This window comes from Lasioglossum baleicum, chromosome 7 (assembly GCF_051020765.1).
Source record: "Lasioglossum baleicum chromosome 7, iyLasBale1, whole genome shotgun sequence".
Taxonomy (NCBI): Eukaryota; Metazoa; Arthropoda; class Insecta; order Hymenoptera; family Halictidae; genus Lasioglossum; species Lasioglossum baleicum.
Window position 1 is genome coordinate 5,177,971 of NC_134935.1, and position 23,804 is coordinate 5,201,774.

Sequence of the window (23,804 nt, forward strand, 5' to 3'; positions counted from 1 at the left end):
TCGGTCTCTATGTATATAGATTGAGTGACCTTGACATAAAACATATAATAGCAACATTGCCGCTTCTTTATTGCTTCAAGACTGCTTCAAGACTGATGCGACAAATTGCAAACTTTGAAAAGCGCGGGAATATTTGAAATGCAGTACAGTAGAAAACGATTTTTAACAAATATATATTATAAGATATCGTGAATTAAATTAATCAAATAACACTGAATGTTTGTACACGCTCAATACAAATTTTATATTTACTTTGTGAAGATATAAAGAAGTTTAAATAGTACAACACAAATATGTCCATAAGATGTCGTCTATGTTCATGGCGCAGAAACTTGCGTGCGCAAGCGTATTGTAAATTGGTCCTGGCAATAAAGACGTTGGTGTTTCGCGTCTAGTGTCTAGTATACTGTGCGTCAATTGGATGCGAAGGTTGTCAGTTGAAGTCAGTTGAAGTCGTTGAAGTTGTGATTTGTGGTCAGTTGTCAGCAGTTGTCAGTCATTGTAGCCTATAACAACGTTTGACGTAAATATTCTTAGATTCCAATAAGTTTTTATCGATACTTATCATGGGTTGTGACGGTGGAACTATTCCTCGTAGAGACGAGCTAGTTAGAGTTAAAAAGAAGCCAGAGCAGGTAATTCTTATAGTTTACTTTGTGTCTTGTACACAAACTTATAATGTTTATAATATTACACCTTAATACTGATATGATATTTAATAATCTTATTAGTTCGCAATAAATTTATTTTTCGATTCGTTTATAGAAAGATAAAGAGGCAGAACTTGCATTCAAATGGCGACATTGCACGATAAAACAACTACCCCTGCAATCACCAGTGGTTGGTTGCAGTTTAGGTCGCTTATATAGCAAAGAGTCCGTCTTAGAAGGTCTTCTCGATAGAAGCACACTCCCAGAATCGGCGCAACATATTAAAACTTTGAAAGACATAAAAAGTTTAAATTTAACTGCAAATTCAGCGTTTGAAGCTAATAAAGCTGAGAAAGGAGATTGTTATACAGATGGAGGCAAAAGTCCATATATTTGTCCAGTTATTGGATTAGAAATGAATGGCAAATACAAATTTTGTTTCTTATGGTCGTGCGGTTGTGTGATGAGCGAACGTGCGCTTAAAGAAATTAAGAGTACCGTAAGTAATAACATTAAATATAAAATATGATTATAGAAAAAGTATATCTGATGTACTAAAAGGTTTTCTTTTTGTAGGTATGTCACCAATGTCAACAACCATTCTGTGAAACAGATATCGTTATTATAAATGCAGAGGGTGATGATCTTAAAAAAATGGAGGAGAATGTAGCAAACCGGAAGATTATGCAAAAGAAATCAAAGAAACAGAAATGTACTGAAAGTAGCGAAACTCAAGATGCTAAACAAGATGAAGTACCAAAGAAAAAAATAAAGAAGGAAGATAAAGTTGCTAATATTAAGATAAACAATAACAGAAGCGAAGCAGAAGATCCGGCATATAAGAAAGTGAAAGATAACTACAGCGTCGCTAAGGACCCGAAAGCAACGGAAGTTTTTAAAAGTCTCTTTACCAGTCACAAATCTGCAGCAGAACAAGATAGAGCACACTGGATTACGTATAATCCATTCTATAATTGAAACTTTGATAATTTCAATGTAAGAAAACTTAATTTTTCCCATCATTAAATAAATCAGTTTCATATATGTAAAACGTATGGTCTTATTATTTCTATTGTTTTCTCAGTTGTTCTTATAATCTATCTTACTAGATAGTAACAAAATTAAATAATTAGTGTTATAGCTATGTATAATAAAGCATAATAAGTATGTATATATCACATGTCAATAATAGTAAAAAATCAACTTATATTACAGTTTTTATGTATGTATACTTATTTAGTACAAGCAAATGTGTGTTGATCATAAATTTAATGATTAAAGTATTCATCGAGATGTACATATAAACATGTAAATTTCTATTAATGCTAAATCCAAAACTATATTCTTACGATTTATTGGAAGTATAAATTTATTTTATTTAATGTATTTCTGTATATTCATTTATGGTGAATTTATATTTTTTGGCTTAACTGTATAGAAGCGACTAAACGAAAAAATAACATAGCATTATAGACATTTGTAAGTTGTTAACAGAAATATGAATTATATTCAGAATGAATTAATGACACGTAAAATTTATCAAAATAAGTTATATAATTTGTAAAATTTACGTTGAGTACTGTATGTTTAAAGGCACGTAACATAGTTTGTTTTATTTTCTAAGCGTTTACCGCAGATAATCGAATGTTATCTTGCACTGGTTGACATTTCTCAAATACAAAATCACATTTGAGGCACTCGACGCACAGAAATTGTTTGAATAACTCTGCGTAATCTACTGACTGTTCGTTTTCTTCGAGAATGCCTTTTTGATATTAAGCAATTCCACTGGTTTAATAAATATAGAATAATACTCCCTACGATAATTATTCCTGCAATGTAACTCCACTTACTTGTAAATAGTTCACTATTATTTTCATCACTTTGTTCTAACTCATCGATAATATTATTCTGTTCTGCATGGTGTATTGTAGGAATGTTTGCACCAACTCGCCTTCTAAGCCATAAGGGGCTTGTGTCTTGTAAAACTGGATTTACCGCAACTATCGTATCCCCTACAGATAGTAACTTTTGCGGTTTGTAAAGATTTCTGAAATCAAATTTATGCTATATTATTGCTAATGTCGCTATTAATGTTGCAATAGTTGAATACAAAATTTAACAAACTCACATGGGAATAGATTCGTTTAATGGTTTTGGAATAGCAAGAGTGATGGTAGGACAAGATGGAAGTGGTCGGATGTGGCCAGCATTAGTGCTTTCAGGTAGTAATACTTTACTATGACGTCTTAAGTGACTACCCTCCATACGTTGTGGCAGTTCGCTGTTGTCTAGAGTCGCAGGTTTCTCTAGAATTTTCGCTTTGGTCCGGCTTTCATCAGTGAAAACCGTGGCAACATGGCCTGTTGTTGTATACTCCAATATAGCATCGAGCATCCAGAAACAAGCTAAAAAGGCATAACATGTGTATGAATTAAATTTATAAAATTATTCATACAGTTTTTAGTGTTGTTCTAGATACATACGTTTTTGTAAATGACTATCGTCGATGCAGTTTGAGTCTCCGTACACTACAATTCTGCCTGGTACTATTTGATCTTTCGCCTTACTTTTGTCTATATTTTCTTCGTCTGCTATTACGTCATCATTATCTTTGTATACCTTTTCGACGCCCTTATAGCCACTTGTTTGGAAAAGTCCAAGAATTGGCACAGACATTGTAGATCTAGATTCTGATTCTATTAAAAGTTCTTGACCCTGATCGTGTAATTCTACGTAGATAATGATTCCATCCTTTGGAAATCTTAATAACCGAAACAGAAATATATCAATCTTATATAACAATTTTTCAACCAATCTATATTTTACAAATAATTGACGTACCGTGTAATCGTGGTACCAGACGCGAACGTTACAGGAGGATGTTGACCGAGAGTGAATTGCCCATTACGTACTTGATCTCCAAACGCTATGCCCCAATTAGGATATAATAAATCATTTAGGGCTGGTATGTTTGCGCCTCCTGTGTCTGGTATCCACCACTGCCGAGTGTTTTCATCATAAAACTTTACCTTTCTCATGACAGTGACGTTATACCAGTCTGCGAATACAATTACAGAGAGACCCTCTTCTTCCACATCTCTTTTTAATTTGGCGACCTGAAAGCAATATTGTTCGTTAACATGATTTGATATACATATACAAGGTGTTTACACTATTACTAGCTAGACACTAAATAATAATAAATAAGTAATAGCGTGAACACCCCATATATCGCGCAACAAATATTACTGTATGCATTGTGTAATGTAAATACTTCTTCTGGAAAGAATTCTTCCTCGGCATCCACGATAAGCAAAGTACCATAGTTTTTAGCATTGAAACAGGTGAACGGAGCACCAAGTACTTCTAAATAATATCCAGCATTTCGTAAATGTTGGTACATATCTTTGAAATTGGTATGGATATGGTCACCATTCCAGTCTAGGGGATCATTCTTTGCACGTAGATCGTCTCGTGGAAAGTATCCAGGAGGATAACGCAAGTTATGATATTGATCCCATAAAATTCGTTTACTAATAGACAAATGTTATTACTTTGATAATTACATTATACATTTTTGAAAGTCTGTATACTTACTGTCTTGGTGGTGTAGGAATAACTTTTGCTTTCAAAGGTAATTCGATTTTAGATTGTCTCGGTGTTTCTTCTCCGTCGCTTGGTGGTGATTCAATTGTAACTACTACGTGACCTGTGTCGGTAATAGAATATTACAAAAATTGTATCTTTTCATAGTCGAAATGTAAGTGATTAGAATACTTTTAACCTTGCGCTATGCCTTGCCAGTCACGGGCAGAGAATGGTACTGTTATCGCAATCGCTAACCAACCTGACCATGGCCAAAGAACATCGCTATGAGTTACTGACACGTCAATCCGTTCTCCATTGCCATTACCAGTGTAGGGATGCCATACAATATTTTCTACATGACCAGATACTCCCAAGCCGTTTATTATAGTTATATTTACAATCGTTGGCATTCCAGTGTGATATACAGCTTGTGTACAGTATGGCCACATATACTGACACTCGGTCAGATCTATGTAACTAAAAATATACCACAAGTTCTATATTATTCAGGTGTTACACTATATTGCAGAGTAACATTGTTGGCAGTTCTAAGTGTCACTGAATTTTTCAATACATTTCTCATGTTATAAGATAAGAGTTCAATTAGAAAATGCTTACAATGTTGCTCTTCGGTACAGTAATACATTTCACAGTATAAGAAATTAATTACCTTGGACTTAAAGTAGCAATCGGTGTGTAGGATCGAAGAAAATGAAACGCTCGTAATAAATCCAATTTACCTGCACCTTGTTCAAACATTCCTACTCCAGGTAGTCGGCGCGCAGATCCAAGTAATGCTTGTTTCATGCTCGCAGGTGTAACCTTTTATAACACAGAAAATGCTCGTGTTTAATTTTGCTCAGAAATATATATTTTCCTTAAAAATTGATAATTACTCTTTGTTTAATCGTTTGGGACCCTTCTTTCTGGACGAATCCACTAGCGAGCAATGCCACAGCACCAGCAACCACAGGACTGGCGACTGAAGTTCCAGATAACGTTCTGCAACCAGTTTGTAACGCAGATCCTCGTACTCCTGATCCATATGTAACTAAATCAGGTTTCACTCTTCCATATCCTGATGGTAATTCCCATGTTGTCATTCCCCGCGATGAAAATCTTGCTATTTGATCCTCCCAATTGATTCCGCCTACTCCAATCACATCCATTTGATCCGCGGGATTGTTTAACGTCCTATATTAAATAAATGATGTTCAATATATAATTTTGCGTTTTCTAATCGAAGAAAATGATTATTATAGTTACCCATATAGAGGTCCATCGTTACCAATTGCGGAGACCATGATCACACCATTTGCTGTCAGTTCCCATACTTTATCAACAAATGGATGATCCATAAAGTCTGGTCCTCCAATGCTAAGATTCAGTACTGTGACTTTTGTGAGAATAGCATAATTGAATGCGTCCAAGAACCATGAAGTATATGATACCTATAAATAGCAACAAGTTTAATATTCCAGAGAACATTTTCTGGGTTCTCACACGCCTCTAATAATAATACAAATACCTGAGTATTAGTGAAAACGCGAAAAATATGCAGTTCAGCATCCGGTGCAAAGCCAAGGCAATCAATGCAAGAAGATGCAATAACTCCAGCTACGAATGTCCCGTGACCCAAACCATCTTCTAACGTCTTTTCATTTGTCCAATTAGAACGCTCTTTGATCTTTTTAAAATGTGGGTGACTAGCTGCTAGTCCGGTATCAAATATCGCTACCTATTAATAATTATTATGGATGCATTATCTGCATTATTTGCATTATATGAATTGCATTATCTACCTTAACACCATTTCCTGTAACTCCCATTCCCCATAAAGCGTCAGCTTGAAGTATGCTTGTAATCTGTCTTGGTATAGCTCTTAATAATCTACGCGACGTGTGCCGATTGGTTGATTGCCAAAATTGGTTATTCTAAAAAAACCATACAAATTAATATATTTATAAATACATCTCTGCAATGTAAAATATAATTAAATTCGAATCGAAAGGCTCACGTAATTATTGATTTTTCTTCTAAAATTTTTATACTCTGGGAAATCAGCATCTTCCGATGCGTTCACAAATTTTAAACTTCTGCGAACAAGTCTCTGAGGTGTTACCCTCCTGATAAGAGGATGATCGGTTAAAGCATCGAGACCATTGTATTTATCTGTTTCCTCCAGAAGTACTACATCAAAATCGCTTGGAAAATTGCTCGCCAAATTGTCACGAAATAAAATTTTCCAGTTGTGAATGCCAGATGAGTTTAATGTAGCTCTTATATAATTTTTGCGTGCGTGTGGTTTGTAGTAGCCTTTAAATGCAACAATGTATTCGTTCTTGACGATTCTGCTAGCAAAGTGGACCTTTATTTGTTCTGGGTCATTGTCACGACACAATGATTTGATAGTGTTCGAAATGTCGGAGCTTATAGAGTTATTATACTTGTCAGAACAATTCACTTGATTGTTCGATATTTTAGTTCCGATACCAAGCAGTAATAATAAAGGGATATATAGCCAGCATCTAAGTGGCTTCATACTATTATTATCAGCTGAAAAATATGCAATACTGTTAACACTGATTGGAAAACATGATTGTTAGTTATTTATTTATTCTCAGATGTGTGTGTAATATATTTTTCTTATACATACATTTTAATAAATAGACTGCGGATCTTTATGCATTGAGTAGATGAAATTCAAAATTGTTGGAAAATTGGAAAAATTGAATTTGATTTCTATTTCTCGCAATCGATGCAGACAATTTTCATTTTGCATTAAGATCCGCAGTCTATTAATAAATCATTGTTAATTTAGTTTATGCGAACTTGTCTATATAGCTTACAAAACTTACATGTAAATAGTAGAAAGGCATAATTTATGAAACAGTATTATTCGTTATCATGCTTCTCTCCTCTGAATATTTAATGAAACAGTGGTTTCATATCCTTCCGAATAGTTAACTTTTTACGAAAACTGTAAAGGGTCTTTGGGATAATTTTTTATTGTCAGAATCTTGTTTTCGATGTCATAACCTCAAAGTTCTTAAAATAAAGGTTTGCCTTGATTGAAAAGTCGAGCTGTTCAAAATACGCATTTTCCTTCAATATTTTCATCACATTCCTCACTTCTTTGAAGTGTGACCAATATAGTTTCTCGCGAATAAATTACGCTCGAGTACGACGAACAAATAAATCATAATGCACTGCCGTATCACACTGTTTACAGAACTTCACTGCGTTACACAGTATTGCACAGTATATGTATGTGTATATACATATATTGTATTAGTGATGTCAATTCACAGTATCAGAATCATTTTACTTATTTACATTATCTGTCTACCGATGTAAACAATTATAATGCGTTAATCGTGCTTCGTGCGTTGCAAAGATTCATTTCAGAAAGGAGCGGTTGTTTACACAGAAGTACATTTTCCAAATTTAAGTACAACAACGAAGGTAAACAATTAATAATATAACCTCTATTTACATAATGTAAATAAATGCATATTTTATATCTGCTTGTAAATTATAAAGAATGAGTATGTGATAAAATTCATATAAGCTTAATGGTTTGAAATATGAAATTTTTAATATTAATCGTGAATGCATGTCTATCAAGTTTCTGTTTAAGTAATACATGTGAACCAAACACATAACCATATGGCTGTTTACATATCATAATATTATTTATTTAGGTCTCCTGATGCTGTACTTTTCTTTAAATCAACTTTTATAAGTAGACTGCGGATCTTTATGCAAAATAAAAATATTCCGCATTGATTGTCGGAAGCAGGAATAAAAGAAAAATAGATTTGATTTTGTTACGTTAAAAACAATGTTACAATATTCTTGAATTTTTCTAATCCATTACCATTTTATATTTCACCCAACTAATTTTTTGATAAATGCATAAAGATCCACAGTCTATTTATAAGAAATACAATTTTATTTCCATTTTATTCCTTACATATTTATATTGCAACGTTTATAACGACTTGTAGTGTTCTCTATTGTGAATAATAAGTGAAAGATTGACTCCATTATCATGGAGTCTACTGTGCATACCGATATGGAGGAACAACCAGAAATTGAAATTAACTTATCGTCGTCGAGCCAGAAAAATAATATGACACTCGACGAAGGGAACACAATAGCAACGGTGATTATCGAAGAATTGGATGAAAATGCTCTTAGCAATATGAATGTGGATATGACAGAATTTGTTGAAGCTAAAGCTTTGGAGATTCAGGATATAACGCAAGACATTATATCGGATACTTATATCGAACAAAGTAGTACTGCCATGGATATTGCTACAGACACAGAAGATCAAGATATATTGATGACAGCTGACGAAGAAGACCAATTAACAAAACAATTTTTGAACGGAGAACTAACGTTTTCTGAATATTCATTGAGAATGGACCGAGATATCGATTCGGAGACTGTAGAAACAGATCCTGCTAGGTAGTACAAACACTAGTAATTATGTATGTTTTTTCATGCGAAACACACAACAATTGATGTCTTTATGCATAGATGTGAGAATGACAACGATGATTTTGGAATGAATAAAGTTAATCAGCGAAGAGGAGCAAGAGGACGTTACAGAAAGAAAAAAAGGACACTTCCGCCAGCTCTACAAGGACTAATGGGCGAAGCGAATTTAAGATTTGCTAGAGGAGATGCAGGACTAGCTGCTCAAATATGTATGGAAATAATTAGGCAAGTGTTCATTGTAAAACGAAAAGTACCATTGAACAATGTAAACATTTTGACTTCTCTTCAGACAGGTGCCAAGCGCTCCAGAACCATTTCAAACATTGGCGATGATATATGAAACAGATCAGCCTGAAAGGTCATTACAATTTTCATTAATAGCAGCTCATCTCAGTCCGAAAGATTCCGATCAATGGGTGAGACTGGCAAATCTGTCCCTGGAAAGCGGAGACATTAAACAAGCTATAACATGCTATAATAAGGCGATTCAAGGGAGCCCGAAAGATGTAAACTTGTACGAAACACGAGCAGAACTTCTAGAAAGGTATGGAGATAAAAAGGCATATTTAAGAGGATTCTCAAAATTGGTTCATCAGTTGGAGCCTGAAGATGGCGAAAATGTAATTAAGTATGCAAAAATGTTAGCTAAGCGTTATATGGAGGAGAATAATAATGAACAAGCATTGGAAGCGATGGAAAATATCTTTTCCAAGTGTCCCAGCTTCATTACTTTAGAAGAAGTTAATATCATGACTGAAATATTGATATCGCTTAAAAAGTTTAAGAGATGTTTACATATCTTGACTGCTTACACAACTATTTGGGTGAAATATAAAAATGGTAACGATGACAGTTCCGCTGTAGCAGTGAAAAAATCTGGAAACGAGAAAAAAGACGAATTCGACAACCTGAGAATAAGTGAAATAGAAAGCTACGGAATGCCAGACAGTGTCGCTGTTGATTTAAAAGCAAAGTTCCTGATAACACTAATTGAATTGAACCAAATTAAACTAGTAGAGAGGCTTTTAGTTAAATTCTACTTGCACGAAAGCCCGGAGATCTCTGGAGATCTCTTTTTAGACATAGCCGAAACTTTAATGGGGAAGAAAGAATTTGGACGTGCCTTACTATTACTAGATCCATTAGTAAATAGTGCTAATTATAGTTTAGCCGCAGTTTGGTTACGACATGCAGAATGCTGGGTTGGTTGTAAAGAACTAAAGAAAGCGATAAAATCGTATGAAATTGTGACGAAATTATCACCTCAACATTTAGGTGCAAAAATAGCTTTAGCTAAGCTGTATCAATTGAAAGGTCAATATAACAAAGCGATAGACATACTCGATCAGGATTATGAGTCTAATTCTTTAGATCCTCAAGTAATTTACAGAAGAACATTAATTCTTTACAAAGTGAAGAGGTACGATGAATATTTTCGATCCGCCATGCTGCTCTTCTCTAGGCATTGCATTCATATAAGAAACAAAGTTGAGATAAGTGCGATAACAAGACCATACTCTGTACAACGCCGTATAGATTCCTTGAAGCTCAATCGGCTGTCACGCGGTGAAAAATTTGAAGAAGAAAATGCTCCCATGTTCCTCAACTCTACGGAACTTAGCGAGAAGAGTGAATTCTTTTTGCTTTTGCAAATGTGTAAATTGGCTTGTAAATTAAAGAGATACGGTCTATTACAAAGAATTTGTTTGAGTGCATTAACGTCGAAGAAATTCGAGAAGAGAAACGCGCATATAATGTTTCTATGCTCGTTGGCCTGTATTTATAACAACGATTCTTATCATGGATACAATATTGTGCGAAATTTGCTACGCATTAGTCAAACGCCAAACTCTTGGAATCTACTGAACATTATAGTTCAAAAAGCCCAAGATTCCAGACATAACAGGTTTATCATGCGTCTTCTCGGAAGAGAAGATGTATTTTCCTATGTACATGTAATGCACGCGAACAATTGTCTCGTTTCGGCAACGTACAAATACGCTTTCAACGATTACATTTCTCTTTTTAAAGTAGCTCCCAGCGCGTTATTAGCATTGCTTATAGGTATAACTTTATTCCAAATGGCGTGCCAGAAATCATCTGCGAAGAAGAATCAACTTGTAATTCAAGGTAATTACAGATTCGTTTAATCTTGTTAGTTACTATACATTTTTATTATATTAAAAGTTATGTTATTTCATTTTAGGTGTTGCTTTTTTGAGGAAATACTGTCAGCTACGAGGCGAAGACGGAAAACAAGAAACATACTACAACATGGGCCGCGCGTTTCATCAAATCGGTTTATTACCAGCAGCTGTGCATTTTTACAAATCAGTACTTAACGAACAGCCCGGAGATTTAGTACAGAAACACCCACACCTTTTAGACCTAAAACAAGAAGCTGCTTTCAATCTACATCTTATTTATTTACAATCGGAGAATTATTTATTAGCGAGAATGTATCTTGAAAATTACATCACAATTTAGTTTAAGAACATTAGAATCTGAAATGTACGATGAATTGTTACAATTGTAAATAAATGTATTGGTACTTTCCTATTTTCGATATTTGGATTTCATTGTATACATATTATATATACCTTGTTCCTTTTTTGACAATGCTATATTTGGTTCCATCTGTTATTATTGTTTCTTTAGATAAATAAACAACATGAGTGCCACCTTGGAAGAGAAAATTAAGTTTAAAGATCTATGCAATGTTTTGGAAAAAGTTACCAAGACACCTGTCGCTAAGAAAACTGACATCTTAGAAAAGTTCATCCAGGAATGTCGTCGTGTTGGTTGCGAATTGAGAACACAAGATCCTAATGCGGTATACTGTGCAGCTTTTAATTAGATTCTTCTAATAATATATGAATGTTATTTTTATAACTTTGTTTGTCATTAGGATGTTTCACCTTTCCCCATATTCAGATTGATTTTACCTCATCTGGAACGAATACGCGGACCTTCCAATTTGAAGGAAAAATCTCTTGCCAATCTATATATTCGTGTATTTTGCTTGGGTAAAAGTAGTAAGGATGCGAAAACACTTCTAGAATACAAGTGCGTATTTTTGTTTTAATATTGTGAAATGAAGTTAATGACAACTCGATTTCCTTTTAGAGTTCCAAGAACGGGAAAAGTAGGGCGCGATTTTGCAGAGATTGCTTACCGAACTTTGCAGAATCGCTTGAAACGTGAAGCTTCAGGCCTTACTATACAACAAATTAATGCATTTCTCGACAACATATCAAACAACGAAATTCTGAAGCAGAAGGATGAAACATTTAAGATATTATTAGGAAAAATCAATGCGTTAGAGTTTAAATGGATAACACGTATAATTCTTAAAGATTTGAAACTTGGTACCAGAGGAAAGAAAATACTGGAAGGTTCATTTTTTCATATTAGGATTATCTACATTCTATGTATTACAATGGTCTCTATAAAGTGTCTTTTATATATATTTTTTTAGTTATTCATCCAGATGCAAATTCAGTAATCGATGTATCAAATTTACATTACGTCTGCGATACATTATTCTATACTCGGTTGAGGTATCATCATGATATCGAAGTATTCTCTCACTTTAAACCCATGCTGCTAGAGAAATGTAAAATCGAGGATACGAAGAAACTGTTTCTGAAAGGTGAACAATATTTTGTGCAATATAAATATGATGGCGAACGATCTCAGATACACATGAAAGATGGCAGATATAAATATTTTACAAGACAAGGATACGAGATTACAAATAATCCTGGTTATGGAGAAACTAGTTCTTCAGGTATAGTTAACAGATATTGTAGTTTGTATAATCATAAGTATAAATGAATCTCGTTATTTTAGGTTTTATGAGCAGTGTATTTAGTCGACTTTTAAATCCCAATTGTAAATCGATCATCTTAGACGGTGAATTAATGGGTTGGCATAAAGAAAAGAAGTTGCTTGGTTCGAAAGCGATGAATTTCGATGTTAAAAAGTTATCAGATAGCAGCCACCACCAGCCATGCTTTATTGCATTTGATATCATTATGTACAATGATACTTTGCTTAATAATGAAACGTACGAGAAAAGACTGGAAACTTTAAAGAGTGCGTTCAACGAAGAAGAAGGTTCTCTTATGTTGTGTGAAATCAATAAAATTTCGAAAAGGTATAATTCAAGCTTAAAATATATTTTAAGAAAAAACTATTTAATAATAATTCACATATTTTGTCGAAAGTGAAAGCTTATGCCAGTTGTTCAACGAAAGTATGAAAAACAAAGAAGAAGGACTGGTAGTAAAAAGATGTGATATTAAATATAAACCAAATGTGCGTGATGGTAGCGGTTGTTATAAAATAAAAGCAGAGGTAGTGTTTGCTATATATTCGTATACATATATTCGTATTACCGTCGTACATTTCCTTATCTTGCAATATGCTATTGTAGTATTCTGATAATCTGGTGACGGACGTCGATTTGATTATTCTCGGTGGATACTATGGAGAGGGAAGATTCATGAATTTGATAAAAAGTTTTCTGGTGGGTGTAGCTACACCACCGGACGTTCCAGGCGAAAATCCGACAAAGTTTCTGTCAGTTGTATCAGTAAGCAATGGGTTTTCTATGGATACGTTAAGAGATCTTTGGAATAAGTTTGATGGAAAATGGAAAAATGAATGCCCAGCAAATGTGATTCCGCCTAGGGTAAGCTTACATGGTATACATATTTTTAAATATAATTAGTAAGCAAGTTGGACAAGTAAAGTGAGAGACAAGTCTTAAGATGGCGACTCTATTTACTGAATAATATCTTAACTTCAATGTTTTCCAGCTGGATAAACCAGGATTATGGATGTCACCCGAGGATTCTATAATTATTACAGTGAGGGCATCGGAGATGACAAGAAGTAACGACTATCCAACAGGATATAGTTTAAGATTCCCAAGAGTCACAAGCGTGAGAACTGACAAACCGTGGTATAACGTGTGCACCACTGTAGAACTGTTATCAATCGTTAAAGTATGTGTATTCTAAAAATTAACATTTTCTACTGGAAGATAAATTGCCTATGTACAGTAAATTTGATTGGTAATTAGGATTCGCGATACGTTCAGAAGCTAACGAAACGAGATGTAGACCACGATGACATAGAAGAACACATTGAAGTGAAAGTACGCAGGACATCGAAGCAACGTCTTCGCACGTATGATAACAAACCAACAATGATTAATATATATGAAAGTACACCAGTTTGCTTGACACGACTTTTCGATGGTAAAGAGATCTGTGTGATAAATGGAGACGACGAATTGGCCAAAGAACGCATTGAAGAAATTCTGGTGCAACACAGAGCAAAAGTTGTACAGAACCCGTTGAATGAAAATTACTGTGTCATTGTTGGTAACGTCAAGACGGTAAGTATTGGGTTGGCAAATAAATTCGTTCGGTTTTTTACATTGGAATAAATCACAAAAACCGAACGAACTTATTTGCCAACCCAATATTTCAATAATATATTTTTATAAGATTGTCAGTGATACATTAGGCAACTTTACACTTTAGGCAAGGGCGAAGGATATTATACAGAAGAAAATATACGATGTGGTAACATTGGATTGGTTTAAGCGCGTTATCAAAGAAGAAAATTGGTATTCGTTAAGGGACTTTCTTCCTTGGGATTTAATAAGTTGCCGTGAATCGACGAAACGTCGGTTGGCAGAGAATTACGACGATTATTACGACAATTTCCTAGTAAATGCAACCGAAGAAAGTTTAACACGTTCGTTAGAGAAAGCTGAAGAAGAGGTATTATTTTTTCCCATTTAATCCTACAGATTTAATGAATAAAATTGACAATGTAACATAACATTATGTTACAGGCGAAGATTATGGAGCTGGATCTTGTACAAATGAACGAGTTAGATAAAGAGTTGTTCGACCACGGAATTTCACCTTATTCCATATTTAGAAACATAGTGGGATATTTCAATAACTTATCAGATTCGTCTAAATACGTATTTCGTTTTTTGAGTGGAACTGTTAAAGAAACCCTTGACGATTCTGTGACGCACATATTCATTGATGAGAGTCCTGTCAGTTCTGAATTGAAGAGTTCGCTAAACGATGAATTACAGAGACGTGCAATAATTGTCAAAAGTGAATGGATCGAAGCTTGTTTCAATGAAAGGAAACTGATTCCAGATGAGGAATATCTCTCCAGCATAACATTGGTGTAGAAGCCATTACTTTTTGTAATGTGTTTTTAATACATTTTTTAGAAATGTTAATTTTGAAAGAAAACTGTATATATCAACATTTACCATTGTTAGAAAGTGAAACGTCGGTCGACACACGAATAATGAAAAACTTTATACTTGAATGGAGCAACTTATCTGTAAATAAATATTGTAATGTATTTTCTCCGAAGATTAAACGGTACATACCAGAAAGTATAGTTTTGTAATCGTTTGCAAAGAGTGTGGTGTTACGCTAAGTCTATTTGTAACATGGGCACCAAAAATATGTTGAGCCATTTTGGCTCATATTTTCGTTAAGTGCTAAGAAACTGGGTACTAGGCGGAGTGACAGTCGGACAGTTCGCTCATTTAACATCCCGTTTCGAAATATTTCTTCTCGGTTGAACTCGACACCCTTACTAGTCTCGTTTTATTTCATCGGAATGCGTGCAAAATATGAGGCAAGAGGGACGCAGCTGCGACGTTTCCTTTACAAAGCCTGCCATTCAGAGAGATTCTCGAGTAGATTAAGACGAGAGCATACCGGGAGAGGGGGGGAGGAAGCTTTGCTGTCATACAAACACCGGTGCACTGACAAACGTTTTCGTTGTTGCCATTGTTAATTAAAAAACCCAATCCCATTTTTATGAAACCGACAGTGGTGGTATTAAGAAGTTTATTGGGATCCTGAAAAATTCAGTAAAAATAAATGCACATCAGAACGTTAATAAAGTACACCGTTATCAAACATATACATATATATGATCTATTAACTAAAAGAACAGCTGGGTGCTGGACATCTTCGGGACCGGTCGTTTTTTCATCGAGTAAATTGTAGCTGAAATTTTCGTCGAAGATGTATACCGTGGCGGCGCATGATGTATGCATAGTGTTAACCGCCGCGTATATCTCGTTAGCGTAAAGGAAGGTTTCGTCTACCGGCTCAGAATATAATATATGAATATGACTGACGTCCGTGTCCGCCGAAGATTCTACTTATAGACTCTTCACCTACGGACACGACGCGTATTAATCGAGTTTCAGATTTTCCAACGCACGTCCAACGGGACGCGTCATCCCTGTACGTCCAATTTATTCACGGCGTTTCACTGCTAACTCTGTACCTGCCAATTACGACCACTCGTTACTGTTGTTCCTCGCGGTTGCCACCGTTAAATTTGCAATCAAAGGGTCCACGTTTCGGCGCTCTGTTTTTTCACAATCGCGACGACAACGATTCTTGCGTTCCAACTTTTCAAAATCTTAAAATAATACAAGATTGCTTAATCTTATTTCGTGTTGAATATATAACTTCACCAATTATCCACTTGTTGCGATAGCAAAGCAAAAGATGAAGAGTCATCATTCATCGCTTATATCAAATCTTGATCATTGGCTCGCGCGACTTTTGTATCTCTTCGTCGCTGATGAAGCTACTCATTCTCTTCCGACTCGCTCAACAATCATTAATAAGCGCGCTTGAAGCCCCACGTTACGCGACGATCATCTGTGTACATCATTCTATTTTTCGTGCCCTGTTCGTAAAGTGTGGATTCCCTGAACGATCGGTTTTGATTACTTTTTCTGAATAGGATACGCATGCTCCGATCAACATTATTTCTATTGAATATGCAATCTTCTCTGCAAACCGGCGGGGAGACGAAAGACGTCGAAGAAGTTGATGTCGGGCTCCCTCGTCTTCTTTGGTCTCTTCTTCTCCACTTGTTGACGTTGGAAATTGGCTCCCGTTTGTGGCACGCCGAGTGTTCGAACAGCACCGTGCAGGACGGACACCTTCTCCAGGATAGATCCGTCGGAGAAGAGCGATCGTGAGTACATTGATCATGCATCGTCGACTTGTAAGGACTCCGGAAAGCGATTCGATCTTCGCTGTCGGAGCTCGCGGAAGAAACAGTGGAAGAACTGTCCGTAGAGTCCTCGTACTTCTGATCCTTGATTGTATTCGCCGTTACTTTCTTCTTGTTCTGCGGGAACGACATCTTACATTTCGCGAAACACTTCTCGCTCACCAAAGTAGACTTCCGATCGAACATGGTATCGATGATCCTTTTTAACTTAGCATTGTCGCCGGAGAAATTGCTCGTTTGCCTCTGCGAATTCTCGCAGAATGTTTTGCAGCGTTGCTGCGAGATTTTAGGATTGAAGGACGATTGCGTACGATCGCGACTTCTGAAACGATGAAATATGATTATTAAAACTCAGACTGCTCCGAAACTACAGAATGAAACATTTATAAAAAAAAATCCATAACTAACTTCGGATCGCAAGGACAATTCCCACGAAAGTTCTTCTGATTTTCTTTACTCGCTGGACACGCGTCGGAATAAGTAGATCTAGTTTCAAATTCGTCGCGAATACCTTCTTTCTGTGACCCCGAAGTCGAAGAACGATTTATCGCGGAATATTCCAGGCTAGGTTGATTGTTTTCCTTGACAAAACAATTTTTTCGAGTTTTGTTATCGACGTCCGAATATTTTTGCAACTTAATATTTCGCGCTTTAAGGCTCAACTTTGATTCGATGCTTCTGCTAGATTTTAGACGGACCGGTACTGTCTTCTTGTTAGTTTTAGGAGCACGTTTCTCCCGCAATTCGCGGTACAGAATCAAATCCATGCAATTATCTGTTAGAAGTGTGTCGGTGAAACTGCTTTCGCTTTGCGATCCTTTCCTACTTTCTTTCGGAGAGCAATCGTATTTATTCGAATCGATCACTTTGATCAATTCTTCGTCGGACGCTGTTCTTACTTCGCATTTCATAGTACCATCACAGATTTTATTAACAGTTTGCGAGTCTGTAATATCTTGAGTGGAAACCTGCTTCGATGTACAACTAAGATTATAGTTTTTCACCTTATTAATAACATTATTGCATGAAGAGTCAATCGATACTTCCTCTTTCGCATCTACTTTGTCTGTACACGGCTTCGAAGGCATTTCGTTTGCACATTTGCTATTTTCTTGTAGAGCATCTTCTAAATTTGTTTCTGTTTTAATGGATTTCACGTTTTTACTTAATACGTTGCATCGGCAATTCTTCCGAATTTTATCTTTATGTTCGTCTACGATAGTTGTATCTTCATTTTTTATATCATCTGTACGATTCCGCGAATCATCGTTCATGTTTTTAATACAAAACTTCCAGAAGTCGGTAATACTGTCTTGGGAAACATGCATGTGGACGCAAGAACGTTTTCTTCTTTTCTTCAGAAGCTTTTCGGCGCTAACGATGCCACTGCAATGGCGGAAATGACAATGTTGGCGCAATCGTTTTCTTCTCACACTGGTCGTTGATTCTGCAAGCTGATTTAACAAGGAATTCAAACACATGAAGAATTAAATATAACGTATTTTTAGAATACAATATACATTATCTTGACTGTCAAAAAAATGAGTATCGTTAGAAACTAGTGGATTACTTATCGGTATATTTTAAGCTGAAGTTGTATTGCATTTGACGCGGAAATTATTAAATATATACCTTGCTCTTCTTATTAAGCAATGTTACACAGCAGGTACAATTTTCCGGCGACACAACTGCAATTAAAACGACCGGAGCGTCACTGATCTGTGGCATGATTAAAGGGACTCACGATGGCAAGACTTACAGCGATTCGCTGGAGAAGTCGAAATTACCATTGTCATTTTTAGGAGGATTTTTTCCTAGCGCAAGTGCAGTCTCCGAGATCGCTGGGTCGTTCTCGAGAAACCATTCTCTCATTTCTGCGTACCCTAAACACCATTAAAAATCAATTATTAAGAGACAATGAAATAATTAAATATAAAAAAACCTCTTCAAAAAATGATATACTTACATGCCGATAGGTTTTCGGCAACCACAAGCATAAACCTTGGTCTGCCTTCTATCAGAGACATCATACTATTAACATTGATATTTAATTGCATCGTAAATATCGAAAAATATCGTTCTCGCTTACCCTGCCTCACATTCGCACCAGTCTGGTTGTCTAAAGTGCAGGGATTAGTACTGAGTATTAGAACTTTTGATTACGCCATGCGCATTATATCGCTGGCCATACGATGCGCGATATTCTTTAGGATCTCGTGGCAATGTTACGATTTCAATGCATATTTAACGAGATGAATAATATTTCTTTAGTGACAACGAATTTCAAGAAAATCCTCGGAGAAATCTCGCACGTATGACCAACGTGACTCACTTTTCTCCTTTGTCACGAGCGAACTCTCGCATTCTCGCTTTGCACAGGCAACTGTATTCCCTGCAATTCGTAAAACATTTTTCTTATCTATTCTGTTTGTGCCGATATAATCCGCGTCGGGAGAGACTTACTTTTCTTTCAGGAAGCACACGTAAAAGAAGAGCATGCCCGTGAAACCCGTGAGAAACTTGCTCAAGTACCATGCAAAGTTGCCTGTACAGTGGGGCATCGCAGTGTACTCGGTTACTGGCTGGTTACCAGCCTTGTAACATGTAAGAAATGTTAATACCGTATCAACACGTTGCATCACCAGTAAAAAGATATGACGCTCCCTTCCTTTTTGTTTTTGAGAACTAATTGACAGCGGATTTTATGTAGCTATGACAAAAATGAATAGAATAAGAGGAAGAATGTCAAACTATTATTTCACTCCAGTTAGAAAAAAGATCTTTCCAGCGAGTTCTTTCTTCTTTACACCGGCCATTTAAGTATCGGCAACTAAACCGAAGTATTGCTACGCGAACACACGCTTCTTTACGCTCGTATTTATACCTCGGACGAACGAAGTAGCGGCAGTAAATGAAGAATACTTCCTCGCGGCTCTTTGTACTCTGGCCCTTCTGTACGATTGCATTACATGTCGCGGACAACTCGTCAAGATTATTCTCTGAAATTTCCCGGGGGTTAGTTTCGGTGTTCGTTGTCCTGCCCGCGATGTTTCGCCGGTTTGATTTATCGTTTGAATCTCGTGTTATATAACATGTTTGCAACATCGAAGGCAGGGACGCGCCGATCTTCTTCACCGGCTCGCATTCGAGAAACGGCCGGTGGGGCTTGAACGCGAGTATCGGCCGGAAGTCGGAGCTGTCAAGACGCGGATTTATGAATTTTACATATATACCGCGGTTTTCCAGTGATGCGAACAGTTTTTCGGCTACGAACAAATGCAAAGTGTCACGATACGCAAATGTCAAAGCTGTCGGTTTCGACGGAACCGCCGCGCCGCTTATTTCGGCTCGCTTCTCCCGAAATTGCGTTACTCTTGTTAACAAATAATTATTTATAGAGTCGGCCGCCTGTCAAGAACATTTATTAAAATCCGCGTGCAATTGACAAATGTTACAGTACTCGCGAAATCGGTCTGGCAACGCGGAGGACGTATAAAGCATGGCAACATTTCGCGAATTGGAACGAGTTCCTAAGAAATATTTGCTTTTATTTAACGCGTAGAATCAAATGTCGAAAATGTGACAACTGAACACTCTTTGTCAGGGCTGGTATTAGGTCATAACTCGACGTGACCGCTGTTATTAATAGACTGCGGATTTTATGTATTTATGACAAAAATGGGTACGTACAATTTAAAACAATGGAGGTACATATTAAAAAGATTTAAGGCCACCAGTGTTGGCTCCTGTGTCTTGCAATCAATACAAACATTTTTTATTTTGTATTTATTATATAGATAAAGATCCGCAGTCTAGTTATTAATAATCGGCGAGTCATTTTTGCGGGAAAAATCGAAGAGAAGGGCCAATTTTAGCCAGAGATATTCTTCAGAGGTGCAACATCGGCTTGGTCACGCATCCTCAACGGATCCGCTGCTGCCAGCGGTAGAAAGATGTTGAATGACCTGTCAACATATTTGCCGTTCTGACAACACCCTCGAGCAGAGCTGTCTCCGTCGATGGGCGAAGGGGGAGGGGACATCTACAATGACACCCCTTCGTTCCACGCTCATTAGGGCGAATTCCTCGGTGCGTTTCACGCGTGCTTACCAGCTGAATGTAAATTTAAACTTCCCTGATTATTCTTTCTTTCGTCGTTCGTCAGGAAATGTGTCGTCTAACGGTCGATGTTTCTCCGAAGAACAGAAATTCATTTGCGGTTGTTAACGATCGTTTCATAAATCAAGCGCAAGGGCGGCAAAAATATAATTAATCGAGTGCCTGTCGGAAACTCTGCCCGTCTACCCTACTAAACCCGTCAACACTTTCGAATTCACATGTTAAAAAGTTGTTAACATAATGCGCGTGAATATGTAAATCTTCCCAGCATAAATCATCGTATTTTAATCGAGCACTTCATCAAGGGTTGCACACAGAATTTTAATTAATTGCTACCGTATTAATATACAAATAGAAAAACTGGAAAAATAAAATTTGCCATAGTGATTATAGCAATTAAAATCCTATAGTTAAAAGAATAACGTATAAGAATACGGGGCTTAGAATTTCGCGACGTTTGAAGAAGCAGAATTTCAGATTTAGGCTGAGAGCATCTCGGGATCGCTGTCCGAACCCGTTCGACTAAGAATATAGTATATTATCCAAGTATCGGTGTAGTGCAATCTCTACACCCTTTCCGTTCTATTGCGTACTGCAAAAATAGAAGACAGAGTCTGGTTGGACTAACAACGGTACACACCGCCAGCTGCGGCCACATGGCATTCTTTCTGTGATCTTGCTCTTAGAGCTCGTTAATACGATCCGCTCGGATGTTGCCAACGCACAGTTAATATTAGTTTCGAGTATGTTTTCTTAACGTATGAGTGTTCTTTCGGAAGGCCGGCTCTTAAGTGCCGCGGCCCGCCGTGCGCTACGTTCTACCCTTGTTTTGCCTGAAAATCTATATACTCGGAGAGGAAGCGTCCGGTTTATGTTACTCTTCCACGGAAACGCCACGAAGGAAATCTACCTTCGGCCCGTTGCATTATTTTCTCTTCGCGGACTTTGTCCTACTAAACGCTTCGGAACGAAAGAATCGAAAAGATTTCAATGGCCGCACTAGCATAACGCTTCGCCGATCGACTACCTGGATACGTGATCTAGAATAATAATAATATAATTCACGATAAAGAACGCCAAAATGTTCACGTTAATATATGTATAACGAAGCTTTACAGAATTTGCAGAATCCATTGAAGTAATAAATTCGCGAGCTTTTTATCGGTACCAGCAAGTACTCCGTTTCCTCGTGAGGCATCGAGTTTGATGAATCTCGCCCTTTTACGTCCAAACAACTCTCTGTGCGTATACATGTCGGATCCGCCTTGCGGAAGATCGATACGTCCCCGTCGCGGGGGACGGCGATCAAAGAAATCGCTCGCTTAACGAAGATCTTCACCTTTTTCTCGAGGGTGATACAACACCGTGGAAACAAGAACACCGAGAGCCCGGTTATCCTCGATTGGCTCCTCGTCTGCGAGGGTGGCGTCGTTTCTTCGCGTTCGGAGCCAATCCCAGCGTGTTTCTTCTCTAAAAATACATTTTGAATTGGTAGGAGGAGATGAAGGAACACCCCCTTCGCCGCAGGAAAAAGATTCCTCTAAGTATATAACTCATTCAGTGCATAGAGCACGCTTCGTCCAGGCAGTGTGCAAGAATTCGGGAGCGATTTCGAAAGGGTGCGAAGTTTCTTGGTGAACCTGGTGACTCCGTGAGATCCTTATATCCAGCTCATTGTATAGTTTCCATTCAAAATTAAGGATCTCGTATTTCAGTGAAGTGGCTTAACAAGTGCGCTAAAATGAACTGGAAAGATTAATTATTGATAGACAGCTTCGTGGACATTGTAAAATTTAGAACATTACCGAAGGGGTGCTGTACAAGAATTTAAGATGAAAACGGGGATCAGCAGTTCCAGCCAAGTGAATTCCAGCATGGAACAACGTCTGAGGAGTCCAAAGTGCGCGAGATGCCGGAACCACGGTGTGATTTCAGGTCTAAAGGGCCACAAACGGTCGTGCGCGTGGAAGGATTGCCGTTGTCCTTGTTGTTTGCTCGTGGTTGAAAGACAACGGGTGATGGCAGCGCAGGTCGCCCTCAGAAGACAACAACAGGCCCAAGGGAATTATTTCGGTGACAATGTGTCGACTGTCTGCCATACACCCGTGGATACTTCCGCTTCGCCGTACTTGTTGAAGCCTGATCAGAGTCCTGTTTGTCGCAGGACAAAGAACTTTCAGCGTCATCAATTACACTTCACGCAAACCAGCATCAGCGTAACGCAAGGGTTTTATGGATTGAAGACTATTCATGGTTTACCCACAGCATGTTAGTATTTATACGAATATAGAAATTAAATAAGTCGCAAAATTTGATCATGCTGTATTGTGGGTACCCCTCTCCGTTTCACTTTCTCTTCCTTGTATTGGCGCTGAAGCGCACGTAAAACGCTCATATGGAAGTTTACATGAAATCGTAGAAGTAACGTTCGCGTGGCCTCAGCTGTGTTCAATACTTGTGGTCAATATCGCACAAAGAATTACACACGTATGAAAATATTGTAATACTTTTATAAAGTGCGAACATATTCTTTATTTCAGTTACCGCAGACGCACCCTTGTTGAATGGTTTGTCGCACAACCAGCAAGACTCTGAAAATTCCAAGAAATTAGAGTCCTTTCCGTCTACGTATTCCGCGATTCCTTGGTTCGAAAATGTTCCAGAGCAGCGGAAAATTAAGAAGAACTTCAATAATTTCGCTTCCGCCGTGACAGATCTCAGCAACATTTCTACAGCAACTAGTGGATCTTGTTTAGAGAAGAAATCAACCATCTCTTTTAGCGTTGAATCCATCATCGGAACGAAGTGATACGAAACGACTGATTTCTCTTTAGCTAA

General features: G+C 37.2%; 5 protein-coding genes across 9 annotated transcripts; 3 read left to right on the forward strand and 2 right to left on the reverse strand.

The window, feature by feature from the left end:
• The first annotated feature begins 388 nt into the window (after positions 1-388).
• On the forward strand, positions 389-1,701 carry LOC143210888 (replication termination factor 2). Its single transcript, XM_076428150.1, has 3 exons — positions 389-635; positions 766-1,149; positions 1,227-1,701. The coding sequence occupies exons 1-3, from the start codon at positions 567-569 to the stop codon at positions 1,626-1,628; spliced, it is 855 nt and encodes a 284-aa protein (XP_076284265.1). The 5' UTR covers positions 389-566; the 3' UTR covers positions 1,629-1,701.
• S1p (membrane-bound transcription factor site-1 protease) lies at positions 1,683-7,591 on the reverse strand. Its single transcript, XM_076428129.1, has 14 exons — positions 7,100-7,591; positions 6,259-6,797; positions 6,044-6,175; positions 5,770-5,979; positions 5,508-5,692; positions 5,138-5,435; positions 4,912-5,063; positions 4,438-4,718; positions 4,251-4,362; positions 3,928-4,186; positions 3,495-3,769; positions 3,137-3,414; positions 2,782-3,058; positions 1,683-2,700 (listed from the first exon to the last, which is right to left on the reverse strand). Exons 2-14 carry the CDS (start codon positions 6,781-6,783, stop codon positions 2,334-2,336), a joined length of 3,351 nt encoding a protein of 1,116 aa, XP_076284244.1. The 5' UTR covers positions 6,784-6,797; positions 7,100-7,591; the 3' UTR covers positions 1,683-2,333.
• Positions 7,454-15,192, forward strand: LOC143210883 (general transcription factor 3C polypeptide 3). Of its 2 annotated transcripts, XM_076428134.1 has the most exons (12): positions 7,454-7,706; positions 11,409-11,583; positions 11,659-11,816; positions 11,877-12,145; positions 12,229-12,540; positions 12,603-12,909; positions 12,980-13,109; positions 13,189-13,446; positions 13,574-13,762; positions 13,840-14,157; positions 14,306-14,548; positions 14,623-15,192. In XM_076428134.1, the coding sequence occupies exons 2-12, from the start codon at positions 11,422-11,424 to the stop codon at positions 14,977-14,979; spliced, it is 2,703 nt and encodes a 900-aa protein (XP_076284249.1). In that variant the 5' UTR covers positions 7,454-7,706; positions 11,409-11,421; the 3' UTR covers positions 14,980-15,192. The 2 variants fall into 2 exon arrangements, with proteins under 2 accessions (XP_076284249.1, XP_076284248.1); XM_076428133.1 differs by lacking the exons at positions 11,409-11,583; positions 11,659-11,816; positions 11,877-12,145; ... (6 more) ...; positions 14,306-14,548; positions 14,623-15,192 and adding exons at positions 8,252-8,717; positions 8,790-8,979; positions 9,044-10,880; positions 10,957-11,402.
• LOC143210884 (uncharacterized) lies at positions 15,185-22,648 on the reverse strand. 4 transcript variants are annotated; one of them, XM_076428136.1, is made up of 10 exons: positions 22,520-22,648; positions 22,306-22,436; positions 19,311-19,441; positions 19,180-19,239; positions 18,937-18,986; positions 18,814-18,861; positions 18,635-18,730; positions 18,480-18,535; positions 17,256-18,301; positions 15,185-17,169 (listed from the first exon to the last, which is right to left on the reverse strand). In XM_076428136.1, exons 1-10 carry the CDS (start codon positions 22,521-22,523, stop codon positions 16,446-16,448), a joined length of 2,346 nt encoding a protein of 781 aa, XP_076284251.1. In that variant the 5' UTR covers positions 22,524-22,648; the 3' UTR covers positions 15,185-16,445. The 4 variants fall into 4 exon arrangements, with proteins under 4 accessions (XP_076284251.1, XP_076284250.1, XP_076284252.1 ...); XM_076428135.1 differs by having other exon boundaries at positions 18,814-18,986; XM_076428137.1 differs by lacking the exons at positions 22,306-22,436; positions 22,520-22,648 and adding an exon at positions 21,877-22,006 and having other exon boundaries at positions 18,814-18,986.
• On the forward strand, positions 21,846-23,775 carry LOC143210889 (uncharacterized). Its single transcript, XM_076428151.1, has 2 exons — positions 21,846-23,234; positions 23,507-23,775. Exons 1-2 carry the CDS (start codon positions 22,799-22,801, stop codon positions 23,773-23,775), a joined length of 705 nt encoding a protein of 234 aa, XP_076284266.1. The 5' UTR covers positions 21,846-22,798.
• Positions 23,776-23,804: the final 29 nt, after the last annotated feature.